The sequence below is a fragment of the Culicoides brevitarsis genome, chromosome 3 (genome assembly GCF_036172545.1).
Source record: "Culicoides brevitarsis isolate CSIRO-B50_1 chromosome 3, AGI_CSIRO_Cbre_v1, whole genome shotgun sequence".
Lineage (NCBI taxonomy): Eukaryota > Metazoa > Arthropoda > Insecta > Diptera > Ceratopogonidae > Culicoides > Culicoides brevitarsis.
Window position 1 is genome coordinate 11,428,766 of NC_087087.1, and position 15,640 is coordinate 11,444,405.

At 34.2% G+C, this 15,640-nt stretch overlaps 2 protein-coding genes across 4 annotated transcripts in view; one reads left to right on the top strand and one right to left on the bottom strand.

The window, feature by feature from the left end:
• Window positions 1–593: 593 nt before the first annotated feature.
• LOC134833691 (baculoviral IAP repeat-containing protein 6) overlaps window positions 594–15,640 on the bottom strand; it is a 32,235-nt gene continuing 17,188 nt past the window's right edge. For 2 of the 3 annotated variants that reach the window (XM_063848106.1, XM_063848104.1), the window contains 10 exons: window positions 15,082–15,520; window positions 9,909–15,004; window positions 8,982–9,173; window positions 4,257–4,434; window positions 4,007–4,190; window positions 3,705–3,946; window positions 2,857–3,071; window positions 2,558–2,797; window positions 1,822–2,010; window positions 594–1,739 (listed from right to left, as the gene is read on the bottom strand). In XM_063848106.1, coding sequence (XP_063704176.1) covers window positions 1,080–1,739; window positions 1,822–2,010; window positions 2,558–2,797; window positions 2,857–3,071; window positions 3,705–3,946; window positions 4,007–4,190; window positions 4,257–4,434; window positions 8,982–9,173; window positions 9,909–15,004; window positions 15,082–15,520 — 7,635 coding nt within the window. In that variant the 3' untranslated portion in view covers window positions 594–1,079. The remainder of the gene's footprint in view (window positions 1,740–1,821; window positions 2,011–2,557; window positions 2,798–2,856; window positions 3,072–3,704; window positions 3,947–4,006; window positions 4,191–4,256; window positions 4,435–8,981; window positions 9,174–9,908; window positions 15,005–15,081; window positions 15,521–15,640) is intronic. The other variant, XM_063848105.1, reaches the window with a different exon arrangement.
• LOC134833693 (probable cytochrome P450 6a14) lies at window positions 5,668–9,209 on the top strand. Its single transcript, XM_063848107.1, has 2 exons — window positions 5,668–6,805; window positions 8,103–9,209. The coding sequence occupies exons 1-2, from the start codon at window positions 5,719–5,721 to the stop codon at window positions 8,510–8,512; spliced, it is 1,497 nt and encodes a 498-aa protein (XP_063704177.1). The 5' UTR covers window positions 5,668–5,718; the 3' UTR covers window positions 8,513–9,209.

The following is a 15,640-nucleotide window of genomic DNA, read 5'->3' on the forward strand; positions in this document are numbered from 1 at the left end:
ATGGATAAAAATTTGTCAGAGGGCTCTAATTTATCATTTTTAATCATTTTATAACTCAAAACTGCAAAAAAATTGAAACTGAAAAAAAATTTTTTCTTTGACACAGTTTTGATTTGAAAACTAAATCAAGAAAAAAACTGTGTCAAAAACTGTGTCAAAAACTGTGTCAAAGCTATTTTTGTCAAATCTTGCTCCAAATGGATAGAAATTTGTCAGAGGGCTCTAATTTATCATTTTTAATCATTTTATAACTCAAAACTTCTAAAAAACCAATCTTGAAAAAAACTAATCAATTTGTAAAATCAAAAAATTATCACAAAACTTTCCAACCCACCTTTCTCTCTCTCTTTTTCTGTCACAACACAAAATGATGAAAAATAACATTTTACGGTAGAACGAACATCGAAACAAATCTCATGTGTTTGATGTGAATTGATACCTCCATATTCCGTTTTTCCAAAGAATTTTCTCCAACAAAAGAATTTCCACCTGTAGAGAAAAATTTCATAAAAAAAACTAAATTTTTTACGTAATTTTTTCTTTCATTTTTATTTTTAATTAAATTATGTTGTAAACATTTCTCGATAATGAATGCTTTTTAAACACAGCTTAAAATTATTTTTTTTTTATTTTTGAAGTTAATTTTTTTTATCGCGATTATTAAATTAAGCTTGTTTAAAAACTAATGCTTCACATTGATTTTTTTTGTTCAGATATAAAAGAAATATCTTTACGTGACTAACTTTTGAGGGTGGTCGGAATATGTAATAATAATAATTATAGTTTAAATTTAAGGAAAGTAAGGAAATTCTTCAAGGACGTTCTTTCTTTATTCGTTTTAAATTATAATTTATTATTTTTTTGTTTGTAATTCATACTATTTGCCCTTTTTTGGTATTTTTATACGATTATCATACATTTTTTTGTTTGTTTTGAACTTAACACTAGCGATCTACATTCGGTTCGTGTGCAATATAATTATAATAATTAGTAGGTAGTAATAAAGGGGTTTGTTTTGTGAGAAAATTAAAGTTTTTTCGGGAGACACAGTCCATTTTTCACATAATTTTTTATATTAATCATTCGCTACAGTCGGCATCCTCGAATGCAAACAGATTATCGAGTTGATTCAGGTCCTTCATCTGGTTCTCCATGACCTTGCAGATCATTTCGGAAGTGGTAATTTGCTCTTTGCTACTCGACGTGCTACTTTCTCCGCTGCTTCCCTGACCCATGTGATGCTGATTATTGTTGCCGCTTTCGTTGCTGGCGCCATCTTCGTCCACAGTGGCGTTAGTTTTTGTCGTTGCGGCGACATTATTGAAGAGAACGTGCTGCGACAGGGCATCGTTGAGCAACGTACTCGACACCGAGGCATTTTCGTCCTCGAGACAATCCATTTTGGGCGACGTGCTTGTCGTATTGATGAAATCCATGTCGGACATTTGCTGGCTGTGACTCATGCTTGTGCTGCCGCTCGCTGTGGCGCTATTTGAGGGCGTTGTGGGAGTCGTTGCTGCCATGCTGAACGGGTTGTTCATCTCTTCGAGACCCGGAGGAGGCGGTAATTTGGCAAGTTCCTCGCGTAATTGACGGTAATTACGACGAAGCACCATGGAATTGAAGGAAATTGTACGACCGTTGCGTTCGCTGTACTGCGGCTTGCTCAGTTCGGCGATCCAGTTTTCGATTTGCGTGCAGATTTCGTTGCGCTTCAGCCAGAAATGAGTGTGAATCACCTGAAAAGTACAAAAAATTTCAAAAATAATTTTAAAAAATGATTTTTTGAGTTAAAATAAGCAAAATTTAGTGAAAACTTACTTCTTTGAAGCACGGGCATGGATTTTTCAGCTGTTCTAACATCGCCCATCGAACTGTCGCCTGATAAATGTTGCTATTGTACTCTTTCGAACTATGAGTGGCAGCTGGCGTTCCTCGACTTCTTTCAAATCCAGGTTCATTAAAGTATGGTTCACCCACTAATATCAAACTTTGGATAGAGACTAACACCTGAAATGAGAAAATTTCGTTTAAAAATATGAAAAACTTTAATTTATCGATTTTTTTTAGTAAAAAGTTCAATTTTTTTCTTGGTAAATTTAAAAATTTCAATGTAAAAAAAAAATAAAAATGTTAAAAAAATTTTTAATCATTTTTAAAAATTCAAAAAAAAAAAATTAAAATTAAAATAAATAATTTAAAGAGAATTTTTTATAAAAATTAAGAAGAATTAAAAATAAAAAATAGAAAAAATTTAAAATTATTTTTAAAAAATTAAAAAATAAAAAAAAAAGAATTTAAAAAATAAAATTAAAACAAAGTTTTTAAAAGAATTAAATAACAATCAAAAAAATAATTAAAAATAATAAAAATTTAAAAAGAATTAAAAATAAAAAAATAATTAAAAAAGAAGTTTTTCAAATAATTAAAAATTAAAAAAAATATAAACTAAATAAAAATTTGTAAATCGCCTCTTTGCTAATTCAATTATAAAATTTTTGTAAATTTTTTTGAGATTAATTTTTTAAATAAAAATCGAAAAAATTTCAAAACTCACTTGCAAGAAACTCGACGTTTGTGCATTCCATTTTTCCTCGGGTCTCCCGTGCCACGTATTCAGCACAGATAAACACACTTTGCCGTCATTGTACAAATTCGGATTGAATCTGACGGAATTCCGGCCAGTTGTTTCCAAATTTATCATCATCGGCGAATTTGGATAGTCAGGTGGAAAATAGACATCGAACTCGAAGCAGCCATTGGCGTATGGCGTGTCAGCTGGTCCGGTTATTAATACCTAAAAAATAACATTTTGTCAAAAAACATAACAAGATTTTAACAGATTTCGCATTTTACCTTCATAATGTCCAGTCTATCAGTATCACAGCGTACAAATACAGAGCTACTGTATGAAAGTGGCAAACTAGTTGATAAGGTAACGGTTTCCTGTGCTAAGCGTTTGACGCGTGCCGGATGCCCACGATCGCCCGCCATTCGTACATTTGTCTCAAAATGATGGGAAATGGTGAATTTGAAGCCGTTGTCACTTTCGGCAATCATCTCAAATGTATCTGAAAATTTAGAAGGAAAAATATTAAAAAAATTCAAAAAAAAAAAAACAAATTCTGTTGAAAAATAGATTTTTTACCCAATGAACATTTTTTTAAATTTTGGCCCCAGTGTACATTTCGAAAATTTTATTCAAAAAAAATTTTTGAGTTTTGTTCCAATAAATATTTTCAAAAATCCTTCAGCGAATTTTTAATTTTTGCCTCAATGGACATTTTTAAATTTTTACCCCAATAAAATTTTTGAAATTTTAACCCAGTGTACATTTCAAAAATTTCCTTCAATGATAAAAATAAAAGTTTTGTCTCAATAAATATTTGAAAATTTCTCTCTCTTCTATGAAAAATTAAATTTTTGAACTTTTGCCCCAAATAACATTTTGAAATTTTTGCTCAGTGAACAGTTTAAATTTTCACCCCAATGAGCATTTTTAGATTTTTTGAGTAAACTATTTGGGTTTTTCGAAATTTTCTGTGAAATATAATTTTTTGCCCTAATGCAAATTTTAAATTTTTACCCCAGTGCACATTTTAAAATTTCCCCTTATGCACAATTTAAAAATTTTAACCACGTGACCAATCTATATCAATTTTTTTTTCTTCAAAATACTAAAAATCCTTCAAAATTCAACTCACCGAATTGCAACTTCTTCATGAGCTCGAGATATTTCTCCTCGATCGATTGCATCGAAGGGCGCTCAATTGATTGAATTTGTTCCTGCTCCTCCTGCATCGACATATCCGAACTCGTGGCATTTTGCACCAACATATAAGTCTCCTGAATGTCTGGAATAAGCAATGCCAGTCCCTCATCTTCGCCGTCATCCAAAGTAATTGTCGTCAAACCCGCTTTTGATGTCTTTGTCTTCGATTTGATCCTAAAATTCAACAAAAAATTATTAAAAATTCGTTTTTTACAGAAAAATATTGAATTTTACCTCAATCGACTCGCATAAGTATCGACACAGCACTTCATATTGGAGAGTAAAGTAGCGATTGAAGTACGATTTTCGCCATTTTGACGCATTAACAAGAGCGAAACCAACTGATTAGATAACGAAACGGCCCGCAAGAGCTGCAAAATAGCACGGTACAGGGGAATATGGCGTGTGATGTCCAAAACTGCAAAGAAAAAAAGAAAAAATTTTTAATAAAATATTTCTAAAAAACGAAAAAATTAAAATTTACCTGAATCATTCCTCAAATAGGAGCTCAAAGCGGCTATCAAACACGATTGCTGCAATAAATCCAGAAAAATCGGCGGCAATTCGGGCAGTAACTCGTCTCGTTCGCGATAATTGATCTCAGATTCGTCCGTAAAGCTGCTTGGAACTTTGTCACCGGGGTTGATGTAGCTCGAAAGTACCTGAAAATAATTTTTTTCGTTAATTTTTGTTTTAAAAATTTTACATTCTGAGAAAAATCGTCAAAAAATTTCGAAATTGTAGCCATTTTTTTCTTTTTGAATTAAAAATTTTAAAATGTCAATTCAAAAAATGACCGTTGAAATTTGAAAATCGCCTCTTTGCTAATTCAATAGCAAATAAAATTTGTTTTTCCTTATATTTAAATTTAATAAAATTTTAAACATTAAATTATTTATTTGTTAAATAATAAAAAAATAATTAAAAAAATAAATTATAATAAAATAAAAAATTAAATTAAATTAATAAAAAAATTAATTGATAATTTATTTTTTAAAAACCAAAATTAATTTTTAATTTAATAATTACTTAAATTGGAGAAATTTTTTAGTAATTTTTTCAATTAAACTTCAAATATTTTAATTAAAAATTAATTAATAATTTATTTTTTTAAAAAACCAAAATTAATTTTTAATTAAATTAAATTAATTATATAATTATTTTTTTATATTGGAGATTGTTTTTTGTTTTTTTTTCCATTTACCTTAAATTTATTTTAATTAAAAATGAATTATAAATTTAATAAAAAAAATAAATTACCGTAACGTAGATAATTCTTATGGAAAAAAATTCGTTACAAATTCAAAAAATGCTAAAAATTAATGAAACATCAATTTTGAGGTTAATAGAACAACAATTTTCCATTAATTTTTTGATTTTTTAAGCAAATATTTAGAAAGAAATTGAAATTATTTCTCATAAAATAAATTAATTAAAATTCATCAAAATCATAAATTCTCAAAAATTTTGTTAAAAATATTGAAAAATTCAAAATTTTGTTAAAAAATCAAAATTTTAACTTAAAAATGTTAATAGAACGAATTTTAAAACCTATTTTTGTTAATAGAACGGATTATTTATTTCCATAAGAATTATCTACATTACGGTATTAATTTAATAAAAAAAAAATAAATTAAAAATTTTAATTTAAAAATTAATTAATAATTTATTTAATAATAAATTAAATTAATAAGAAATGATTTTTTTTAAATAAATTTTTTCGTTCTCATTGTCTTTAACGTTAAAAAATAATAAAATTCGCGCTATTTTCATGATAAAAATTTAAATTCTCTCCATATTTAGTTTCTCTCTTTTAACGTGACCTTGAAAAATAATTCTCAAACGCACCCATAAAAACAAATTTTATCATCTTGCAATCTCTCAGTCGTATTTCAGCAACGCAAAAGAACGTATCAAACAATTTTTAGTCATTTTTCGAGCAAAAAATGATAACAACATTAATATTGTTTGTCATCGCCATCATTTCCGTCTACTTTTACATCTTCAAATGGAAATTCAAGTACTGGGAACGTCACGGAATTCCTCATTCGAAGCCCGTTTTCCCTTTTGGCACTATCCGAATCGGCGATAAGCTCCATTTAGCGCAACAAATGCACCAACAATACCTCAAATTCAAAGAAAAAGGCCCAATTTTCGGTGGTTATCGCTTGTTAGAGCCCCTTCTCATCATCGCTGACCCGCAAATCGCCAAACAAATCCTGATCAAAGACTTTTCCAGCTTCCACAGTCGCGGATTGTACGAAAATCGCAAAGACGATCCCATGGTTTCGCATTTATTCATCCTTTCGGGCCAGCAATGGAAGCGAATTCGCGAAAAAGTGACGCCCGTTTTCACGTCTGGCAAAATTCGTGGCATGACGCCGACGATACTGGCAATTGCGGAACGTCTCGTCGATAAGATATCGTCCGAGATAAAAATTGACTCGCAAATTGATGTCAAAGAATGGCTGGCACGCTTCACAACTGACGTCATTGGGTCTTGTGCCTTTGGCTTGGAGTGCAACAGTATCGCCGATCCGGATGCCGAATTCCGAAAAATGGGAAAAATTTTGCTGAAAAATGTGAATTTTGTCAAAGTTTTTTTCGGGCAGAATTTTCCGTGGTTTTCCAAAAATATTCTGCATTTGACAATTTTGACGGATCAGATTCGGAATTTTTTCTTTAATACGGTGAAGCAAAATGTGGCGTATCGTCAGAAGAATGGAAGTCAGCGAAATGACTTTTTGGATCTCTTGATTGGACTTTATAACGAAAAGAAGACGAATGACGAGAAAGATTGGGATCTCGAGGGATTGTCGATTTATGAAATTGCGGCGCAATGCTTCGTTTTCTTCTTTGCGGGCTTTGAAACGTCATCAAGTGCGATTTCTTACACGTTATTGGAGTTGGCGCGCAATCAAGATATTCAAAAAGAAGCGCGAAAACACGTGAAAGAGGTGCTAAAGAAGCACAATGGTGAAATGACGTACGAGATGTTGCAGGATTTGACGTACATTGATCAATGTGTCTTTGGTAAGAGATGAAAATTTTGATTTTTTCTGATTTAAAATTTTGATTTTAAAGATTTTTCATTAAAAAAGTCTTAAAAATATCAAAAAATATCGAAAAAACTGACATTTAGAACGAAAAATTTGTAAATGTCAATTCAAAAAATGATCGTTAAAATTTGAAAATCGCCTTTTTGCTAATTCAAATTTTAAAAAATTTAATTTTTAGTTTTTCGGGTCAAAAATTGAACAAAATCTCAAAAAACTGAGAAATTAGATTATTTTTCTAATGAACAACTATACATTTTCATTTTAAAAAATCTGTGTTAAAAATTTGAAAATTGATTTTTGCTGATTCAAATTTTTTAAATATTTGAAAAATACCGTAATCTACATAATGCTAAGAGAAAAAAAACCGTTAAAATTCAAATGAAACGAAAAAATGTAGATAAATTAAGAGAAGGCTAATTTTGAAGTTAAGAGAAAACAATTTCTCTTAATTTTTTAACATTTTTAAATATTTTTTTAAACAAATTTTAATTTTTAAATGTTTTTGACACAAAAATTAAAAAAATACATAAAAGTACAAAATTAGTTGAAATTTCAAATATTTTAGTTCAAAATTTTCAAAAATTAGAATTTGAAACGAAAAAATGTTAAGAGAACGAATTTTGACTTCCATTTTCGTTAAGAGAAAAGATTTTTAAATTCTCTTAGCATTATGTAGATTACGGTAATAATTAAATCAATTAATAATTTCTCGATCCTTTTTAGTTTTCGTTAAAAAAATTATTCAAAATTTACTTTTAAAAATATTAAAAATTTGTAAATCGCCTTTTTGCTGATTCAAATAAAAATTAAGGGTCCATTTTTATGGTTTTGGATAGAAAAAATAATAAAAAGAAAAATTTAGATCTAGTCGACCAAACATTTGTAAATGCCAGTTCAAAAATTGACCGTTAAAAATTTCAAAACTACATTTTTCCAAATTTAAATTGGATTTTTGAATGTTTTCGAGTCGATTTTCATATTTTTATGAAAAACATATACAAAATTTCAATTAAAAAAATATTTTTTCCTTAATTTCTGATAAAAACATTAAAAGTGTAATAAATATCGTTAAAATATGAAATTCTACTTTTTTGCTATTCGTAATTTCATAAATTAGAAACAAAATTTTCCGATTTTAATTTTTTCGTGAAAAAAGGTCAGACTTTTCTTTAAACGCAATTAAAAATAATTTTTTATTTATCGAATTCAAAAAAAAAAACAAAAATTTGAAAATCGCCATTTTGCTAATTCAACCTCTTATTTCTTTTCAGAAACCCTTCGAATGTACCCTCTCGCTCCCATGCTGCTTCGCGTGGCGAACGAAAATTATCGCATTCCAAACACCAATTATGTCATACCGAAAGGACAAAGTGTCAACATTCCCATTTACAGCTACCAATTGGACCCCGATCACTTCCCTGACCCGGAAAAATATGATCCCACGCGTTTTGCCAGCAAAGAAAGTCAACATACGCAAATTTACATGCCATTCGGTGAAGGTCAACGCATTTGCATTGGAGAGAGATTCGCGAAAATGACCGTTAAATTGGCCTTAGCTCTACTTTTGATGAATTTTGAGTTTGAGTTTACGCCAAAAACGAACTATCCGCCGATTTATAATACGAGACTTCCGCTCATGTCGACCAAAGGGGAGATGTTTTTGGGTTTGAAACGTCTTTAAATGTGTTTGAAGTGAAAATTAATATGAAAATATTCCCAAAATGAGTTATTCTATCACTGAATTCAGTAATTTTCTAAAATTAAATTTGATATTCGAGAAAAAAAAAATTTTTAAGGTCAAATTTAAGGAAAAAATTTAATTTAAATTTTATAAAAAAATAAAATTTAAAAATTAAATTAAAATTTTTTATAAATAATTAAATCTTATTTATTGATTAAAAATTAAATTATTTTTTGACCATTTATGTTTATTATTTTTATTTTTTTTAATTTAAAAAATTTTCAAAAAAAAAATGAAAGATATGTTAATAATTTTTAGTGAAGAAAAGTTATTATTTTTTTTTAATTCGAAAATAAAAAAAATCTAAAAATTAAAAATGGACAAAAAAAGTTATTTTTAGTGTGGGATTTTCGAAAATAAATAATTATTTTTTCTTTTAAAATTTTTATAAAATTATTGAAATGTTTACCTGCAACAAAACCGTCACATGCTCTTCCTCGCTCTTTTGCCGCAATAACGCTTGTTCCACATTCCACGATTGCTGCGTCGATCCTGTACCAAATCCTGTTCCCTTTGCCCAATACATGTGCCCTTTATCGTCTGACAATGACGGAACGGGCTCTTCTATTGAACTTGAGGCAGTTTTGACATTCGGTTGAAGCTAAAAAAAATAAAGAAAAATTAATTAAATACACATAATTAAAATTAAATTTTAAAAATCAAAAAAAATATTTTCAAAAAAATTAAAGTTATTTTTTAGAAAATTAAAATAAATTTTTAAAAATAAATTAATGATAAAAATAAATTAATTAAAAAATTTAATCAAATTAAATTAATTAATAATTTAAATTTAATAATTTTAATTTAATTTAAATAAAAATTAGTTTTTTTTTTCAAATTAAAAAAATTTAATTAATTCAAATAAATTTTTAAAAAATTAAAAATAATTAGGTACCTAATTTAAATTAATTTTTAAAGAATTAAAAAAAATGTTAAAATTAATTAAAAAAAAAATTAAAATAAAATTTTTAAATATTAAATTTAATTTTTAGAAAATTAGAAAAATTAAACAAAAATAAAATGATTTTAAAAAAATATTAAAATTAATTTTTAAAAAATTATTTTTTTTAAATATTAAAAAAAATAATTTTAAAATTATTTTAAAAAATAGAGAAAGTAGTCGTCTAAAGAACGACATACTAAACCGCATTTCGAGGTTGCATATGTATCTTTGCTTTTCGTACTCCTTATTCCAGATTTTCGAACCCCTCATTTCACATTTTCGAACTCCTCATTTCACATTTTCGAACTCCTCATTTCACATTTTCGAACTCAGTTTAATACCGCATTTTTTCTTCGAAATGCGGTAAAAATAATGAAATTAAAAATTTCTCACCTCTTGCGTTCCAGGAACTTGATAACTTTGGCTCGTATGATGCGTAAAAATGCCCAAACAATTGAGAACGAGATGAATTGCTCCAACTTCAATCACCATTCGTCTAAGCAAGACCCCATCATCTGTCGTCAGTGGCGACGAATCCAACAGCTGTCTAAAAACCTCGAACGGCAACGTGGGCAACGACGACGAAAGTGCCAAACTGTAAATCTCATTCCCTTCTCCGTCTCCCGTGACGCCAAGAATCAACCTTAACAAACATTGCGCCTTAATTTTATCTCTCAACAAAACCTCCGAATAAGCCGGCAGCTTCAGGAACAGTCCAAAAGCCGCTAACGAGTGTTGCGGCACCGACGTTATCACCGGCAACTTTGACGACGACTCGGTCAACGTATCGTCAAGATCTTCGTAAATTTCCTCGTTCGGCTCGACTTTTACCCAGTCGTTCGTTTGATGCATGCACGACTTTTCCTTATCCATCGGGGCAATTTGAGACTTTGGCGTTTCCGGATAAACCGTTGGGAGATAATGAGCGAGCAATGAAAGTCCCCCGCGTGCCGAAAAGATCTGCAATGGCGAGGGGAGGGGCACAAAATCAGCTGCTTTCATAGGGGGCGTGTCGTCGTCGGCGCGCATTATTTCATCCAAACATGGCGGCGTCTTTCGTCCTTGAACCAAGGTCAAATTGATGCAAGGAGTCGACAGCGAAATGTTATTAGCTTTCAACATTGCCAAAATTTGCGAAATTGTCGTGTCATTCGAGAGAATAAAATCAGGGCAGGCATTATGAACCAGCTGACCAAAATCGGAAATTTGCGACATTGACTTTGAATCGTCGATTTTCATCTTGAACACCGAGAAAAGATCCTTCTTTAATGTCGCCGCTTGATTTTTCGCCTCTTTCAGTCGTTTATCCTTCGCTGTCACGCCAGCAGCAACACTTAAGAACTCCATTCCGAGTCCCATGCCAAGCCCAATTTCGAAAAGTTCCTTACGCGACTCACGAACTGACGACAAACCGCTCGAATTACCGCCGGCTTCGTTCCCAGCGCGATCGAACGTTGGCATGCTGGGCAGTAAATTGCTATAAACGCTCCCACATTGCTCGAGCACTTCGTGACATTTGACATTTGTGCTCAAATAGAACAATAAATGATGCGAATTTGGTCGTTTCGATGGATGATGACTTATGAGTTGACCACTTTGTTCCTTTTTCTGCAACGGAAGTTCACTTCTCACGGAAACGAGGATTTTCTCACTTTCCAGCAAGATTTGTAGAACTAATCGTCTCGTGAATCCCGAAATGCTATTCTTATAGGAGTTCCCGCCATTATTTTGATTACTATTTCCCGCCTTTTCTGCTTTTCGAATGACAAAAATGAGGTTACTTGTGAAAGTTTCTTGATTTTTCGGATGACAAGAAGTTACGCGAGACATAAATTTGATGACAGCTTCTTCTAGTTTCAAATATGGCTGCGGCGTTATCACAGAACAATGCTCAGAATTGGTTCCGGAGTAGATTTTGCTGTTGCACAAGAGATTCAGGAGCGGTTCCCAGAAGACTGAGCCTTCGTAGGAGCCGAGCCAGTCACGCATCGTGCCTTCAGCGCAAATTTCCGCAAAGAAATTCAAAATTTCCGTTATTTTGATGACATTTACCATCGGATAGACTTGTCCCTTGTTCGAATTCAAGCGGTTTGCTGAGTCTTTAGCCGAATCTGTCAAACATTCCGGCTCAATTTCGACTTCTTTCGCATTTTTACTCATTTCGCGATGACAAAACTCCAGAATTGCTGATGCGAATAACGATGGCAGACCTGAGTCGATGAGCAATTGAATCGCCAACGGGCTTTGACAAGCCAAAGCAATCGTATTGAGCTGTGGCGATGTCAAATTCAACTTTGACAGATCCTCGATGCTCAAGTGACTGTACCATTCTTCGTTCGTATCTTCCGACATTGGTTCCGCATCTTCTTTTCGATCATCTGAGATCGAGGCACTCAAGTCATTCGACAAATTTGGCACGAGAACCCCCATGCGACGCAACAAAATCGTAAACATTTCCGGGCGGATGCAACAAATACTACACAACATGGCGTCAATAGCTTTTTGCATGGGCGCATCTGTCTCCAAAGCGAGTCGCCATTTGTAGAGCGACTCAAACAGACTTTTTGTGATCATATTTGGCAAGTCGGGCACTAACGTCACAGCATACGCTTGCCATAGTACCGACGCCAAACACTTGACATGCCCCGAAACTGGTTCAGGGAAGGCGAATCTGTCATGTTGGTACATTCCTTCGACCCAGCGTAGCATTGTTTCGATCCGATCTCGCGTGTAATTGTCCTGCGTCGTGCACAAAATGTACAAGAGATCGGAAACGGCATCATTATTGTGCTTCAAACTCTGCGGAATTGCCTGTCTTAGCAAGTTATCGATCAGCTGCAGGCCTAATTCGCGACTATAAAGTCCTAATTTCAGCAAAACAGTTTCTAAATTCGACAGTGCGTAATTCGGATTCGGACAAGGAACACTCAGCAATGAAACACAAGCTTCTAAGAAGCCATTAACTTCGGCTCCTTGCGAAATAACGAGATTTTCCTCTTCAGCGGGGGCGTTAAATGTCGCCACGTTGAAACATTGCGCCAAAATTCTCAGCCAACCGAGACTTGATTTTGAATGAATTTCCTCATCCATGCCGGGAACCTCTTTCGGCGTCGAGTTTTCGCTAAAAGTCGTCGATCCGAGTACCAAAATTTGCGTCAAACCGATGTTAGTACTATCCGTGGGTCGATAAAGCCGAATAACGACACTTGTGGCAATTTCAGGTTGATTGAACTTCAAACGGATACACGTCATGCCGATCGTGGCAATTGGTTGACTGATCGGGATCGGGCCAACGTTGTTATCGCGCGTAATTTCCACAGCGACAGCTGATGGGCATGACGCCAATGTCGAAACGTGAGGTTGTAACTGGATTTCCTTCAACAAAATGGCTGCCGGTAGCGTGATCGTCAAATCCACGTGGCTTTCATTCGGATAGAAGAGATAACTCCATGCGGGCGTTCTCGCACGTCGATGCGATGCGATCGGATTCTGAATTAAAACATCAGCAGGTTGAGCGGTTGGATTGTCGCTCGAAATTGTGCAATATGGCGCGAAATTTATCAATCCTTCTTCGTTTTTAGCCGCTGGGATGTTGGATTTTTTGATTGTTCCCGTCAAATTTGACTGTAAACTGCCCGAGGTGCGGGAAATGTGCTGCATTATCATCGAAACGAGACTTGGTTGAGTGTTAATTAGCGTTCTGTTGCTTCTCACGAGACTTTGACACAAAACCCGAATCCCGCCGAGCTCAGCAAAAGTCTGCACAGACTCTGATGTTTCAAGCACCTTCAAAATAAACCACAAAAATGGCTCAGAAAGTTGCAATTTGGGCAAAGCATAAGCTTGATTCGCTGCAGAACTCAAAAAATCGTACAAAGGCTTCACCACAAACCGCTGCTGCGTAGCCGTTTTAGTCAAAGCGATCAAAAGTTGAAATACGGCATCGGCTACATTCTGCGGCTCACTGATGGCGTTCTTACTTTCGCTGGAACACGATGTGTAAAGTGACGACGCAACCAACATGGCGAACGATGAATTACTGCAAGCCGATAACGAGCTCAAAAGTCGGTTCATCGTTGGCGGATGTTGTAAAATTGTATCAGCGAAGCAGGGAATTTTTTGTTGTTCAGCTTTGCTTTCGTCGGTTTGACTTTCGTTGGGATCCGCATCCGACATGATTTGATCTTCGCTACCGCTAGAGGTCTCTTCCGTACGCGGAATCTTCGTTTTGATGAGAATTAACGAGAGTTTTAGCAAACTAACGTGCAGCGTGTTGTCAGTGACAGTTTTGCAATGACGCGAACTCTCGGAGCCGAGCACTGTGGCAAACAAACTGCCGAAGACGTTGTTATTGCTACTCGTTTCCGACGATTTTTTGCAGTAAATTCGTTCCTCGTTGGCGATGTTTGTGTAAACGAGTTGAGAAATGTGTTGTAGCAGGTTCATGGCGACACCTAAATCGTTTTTGTCGAAAGTGTATTTCAATAATTCCTTCACGAGTTGACTTTGAGCATCGATGGGACCTTGCTGCATGGCAATTGCGCCATTCGGTTGCACTAAATTCATCGTGACACGTAATAAAATCTCTTTTAATTGCTGTTTGCAGCTACATTTGCTCGAAATGCAGCCAAATAGCTCAACAAGTAGCTTACAAATTGTCGGACCAGCATATCGACTATTTTCGATGGAGGAAGCGCATCGATCAGTGCCCGAGAAGAAACGCAAAAGAACTTGTTCGAAGTTCGGGTCTTCCGTGAGAAGTTGTCCCATGCGACGACAAACCTTTTCTTGCGTCGAATTGCTGTCCAGCAGATCAACGGGCGGTTTGCAAGCCATTATGAGACACTGGAAACCAAGACACCACGTGCGCAGTTTGATAATTGGACTCGTAGCGAGCGTTTTGAGTAAACCGCTCATGGCGCGCTCGCCGAACGCAATCTTCGGTTTGTACGCATTATGTCCGAAGCCATTTCCGTTTGCTTGTTCGACCATTTCTCCATTTAGCGTCAGCCATAATTGCATTATTTTCTCCAAATCTAACCACGTTTCTTTCAGATTCAAGTCGTAGAAGATGTTGTCGAAGGCTTCCACGAGCATCGCGTTTGTTTCGATGCGTGAATTGTATTCGGGACTCGACCATGAATCAAGTAAGTCAGGAGACCATGATTCCGGCTCCATTGGCGATGCGTTCGGGGATTGCGACAAATTTTGCGGTAAACAAGCGAAGAGGGTGACAGAAGAGCGCATCGTAAGGCGACGAAGAGCGATTTCTGTTGCCATGTCTAAACCGTGTTCGAGCCGAGCATCCATGGCGGAAGAAACTGAACGATAAAGAATTGTTAGTCCAGATCCGTTTTGAGCACGTTGCGCTTGTGAGACGCCAGATTCTTTTTTGTTGCGAGTTTTTTCGCGTTCCAGCAAGTTATCGAGAAGTTCGTCCATTTCGGCGTCTTCGCATTCCATCAAACAAGGTAATTTGCCCTTGACTGCTGGAAAAAAGCAAAAAAAAAATATTTCAATTAATCCAAATCAAGCAAAATTTAAATAAAATTTTAAATAAACTTACCGTCAGCATACGAAGTCGTCGTATAAGTCGCTGGCGGCGGCGGATTATGAAATTGTATAGGTTTGAATATCGAATCGGCACTATTGCTGCTCATATCCATGCCACTCGATGACACTTGAATGCTACTTGAGTGCGCGGCAGATGACGATCCTGCCGAAGAATTGCTGCTACAAGCGTCTTGACTGCCTCCGAGAGCGATATCCGAGTCCCGTTCAAAGGCAGCATCAACTTCCATGCCTTCGTCTTCGAGTTCGGCATTTTTGTAGTTCTTGTCGGCGTCTAAAATGTCTTGGAGCAAGCAAGAAATCGCATGTACGGCCCATGGTTGTTGCTGATTTTCCCATACGGCAATGCGGAGAAGTTGGAGCAATTGATTTCCAGTGATGATTTTGGTTAATTGAATGGAAGGACGACATGCGATGACCAAACGAGCGATAATCTGAAAAGAGAAAATGAATTAAGTTAAAGTCTTTGATCTTGAAACAAACTTTTAGCTCTTGAAATAAAATATTTAGCTCTTAAAAAAACTTTTAGCTCTTGAAATAAAATATTTAGCTCT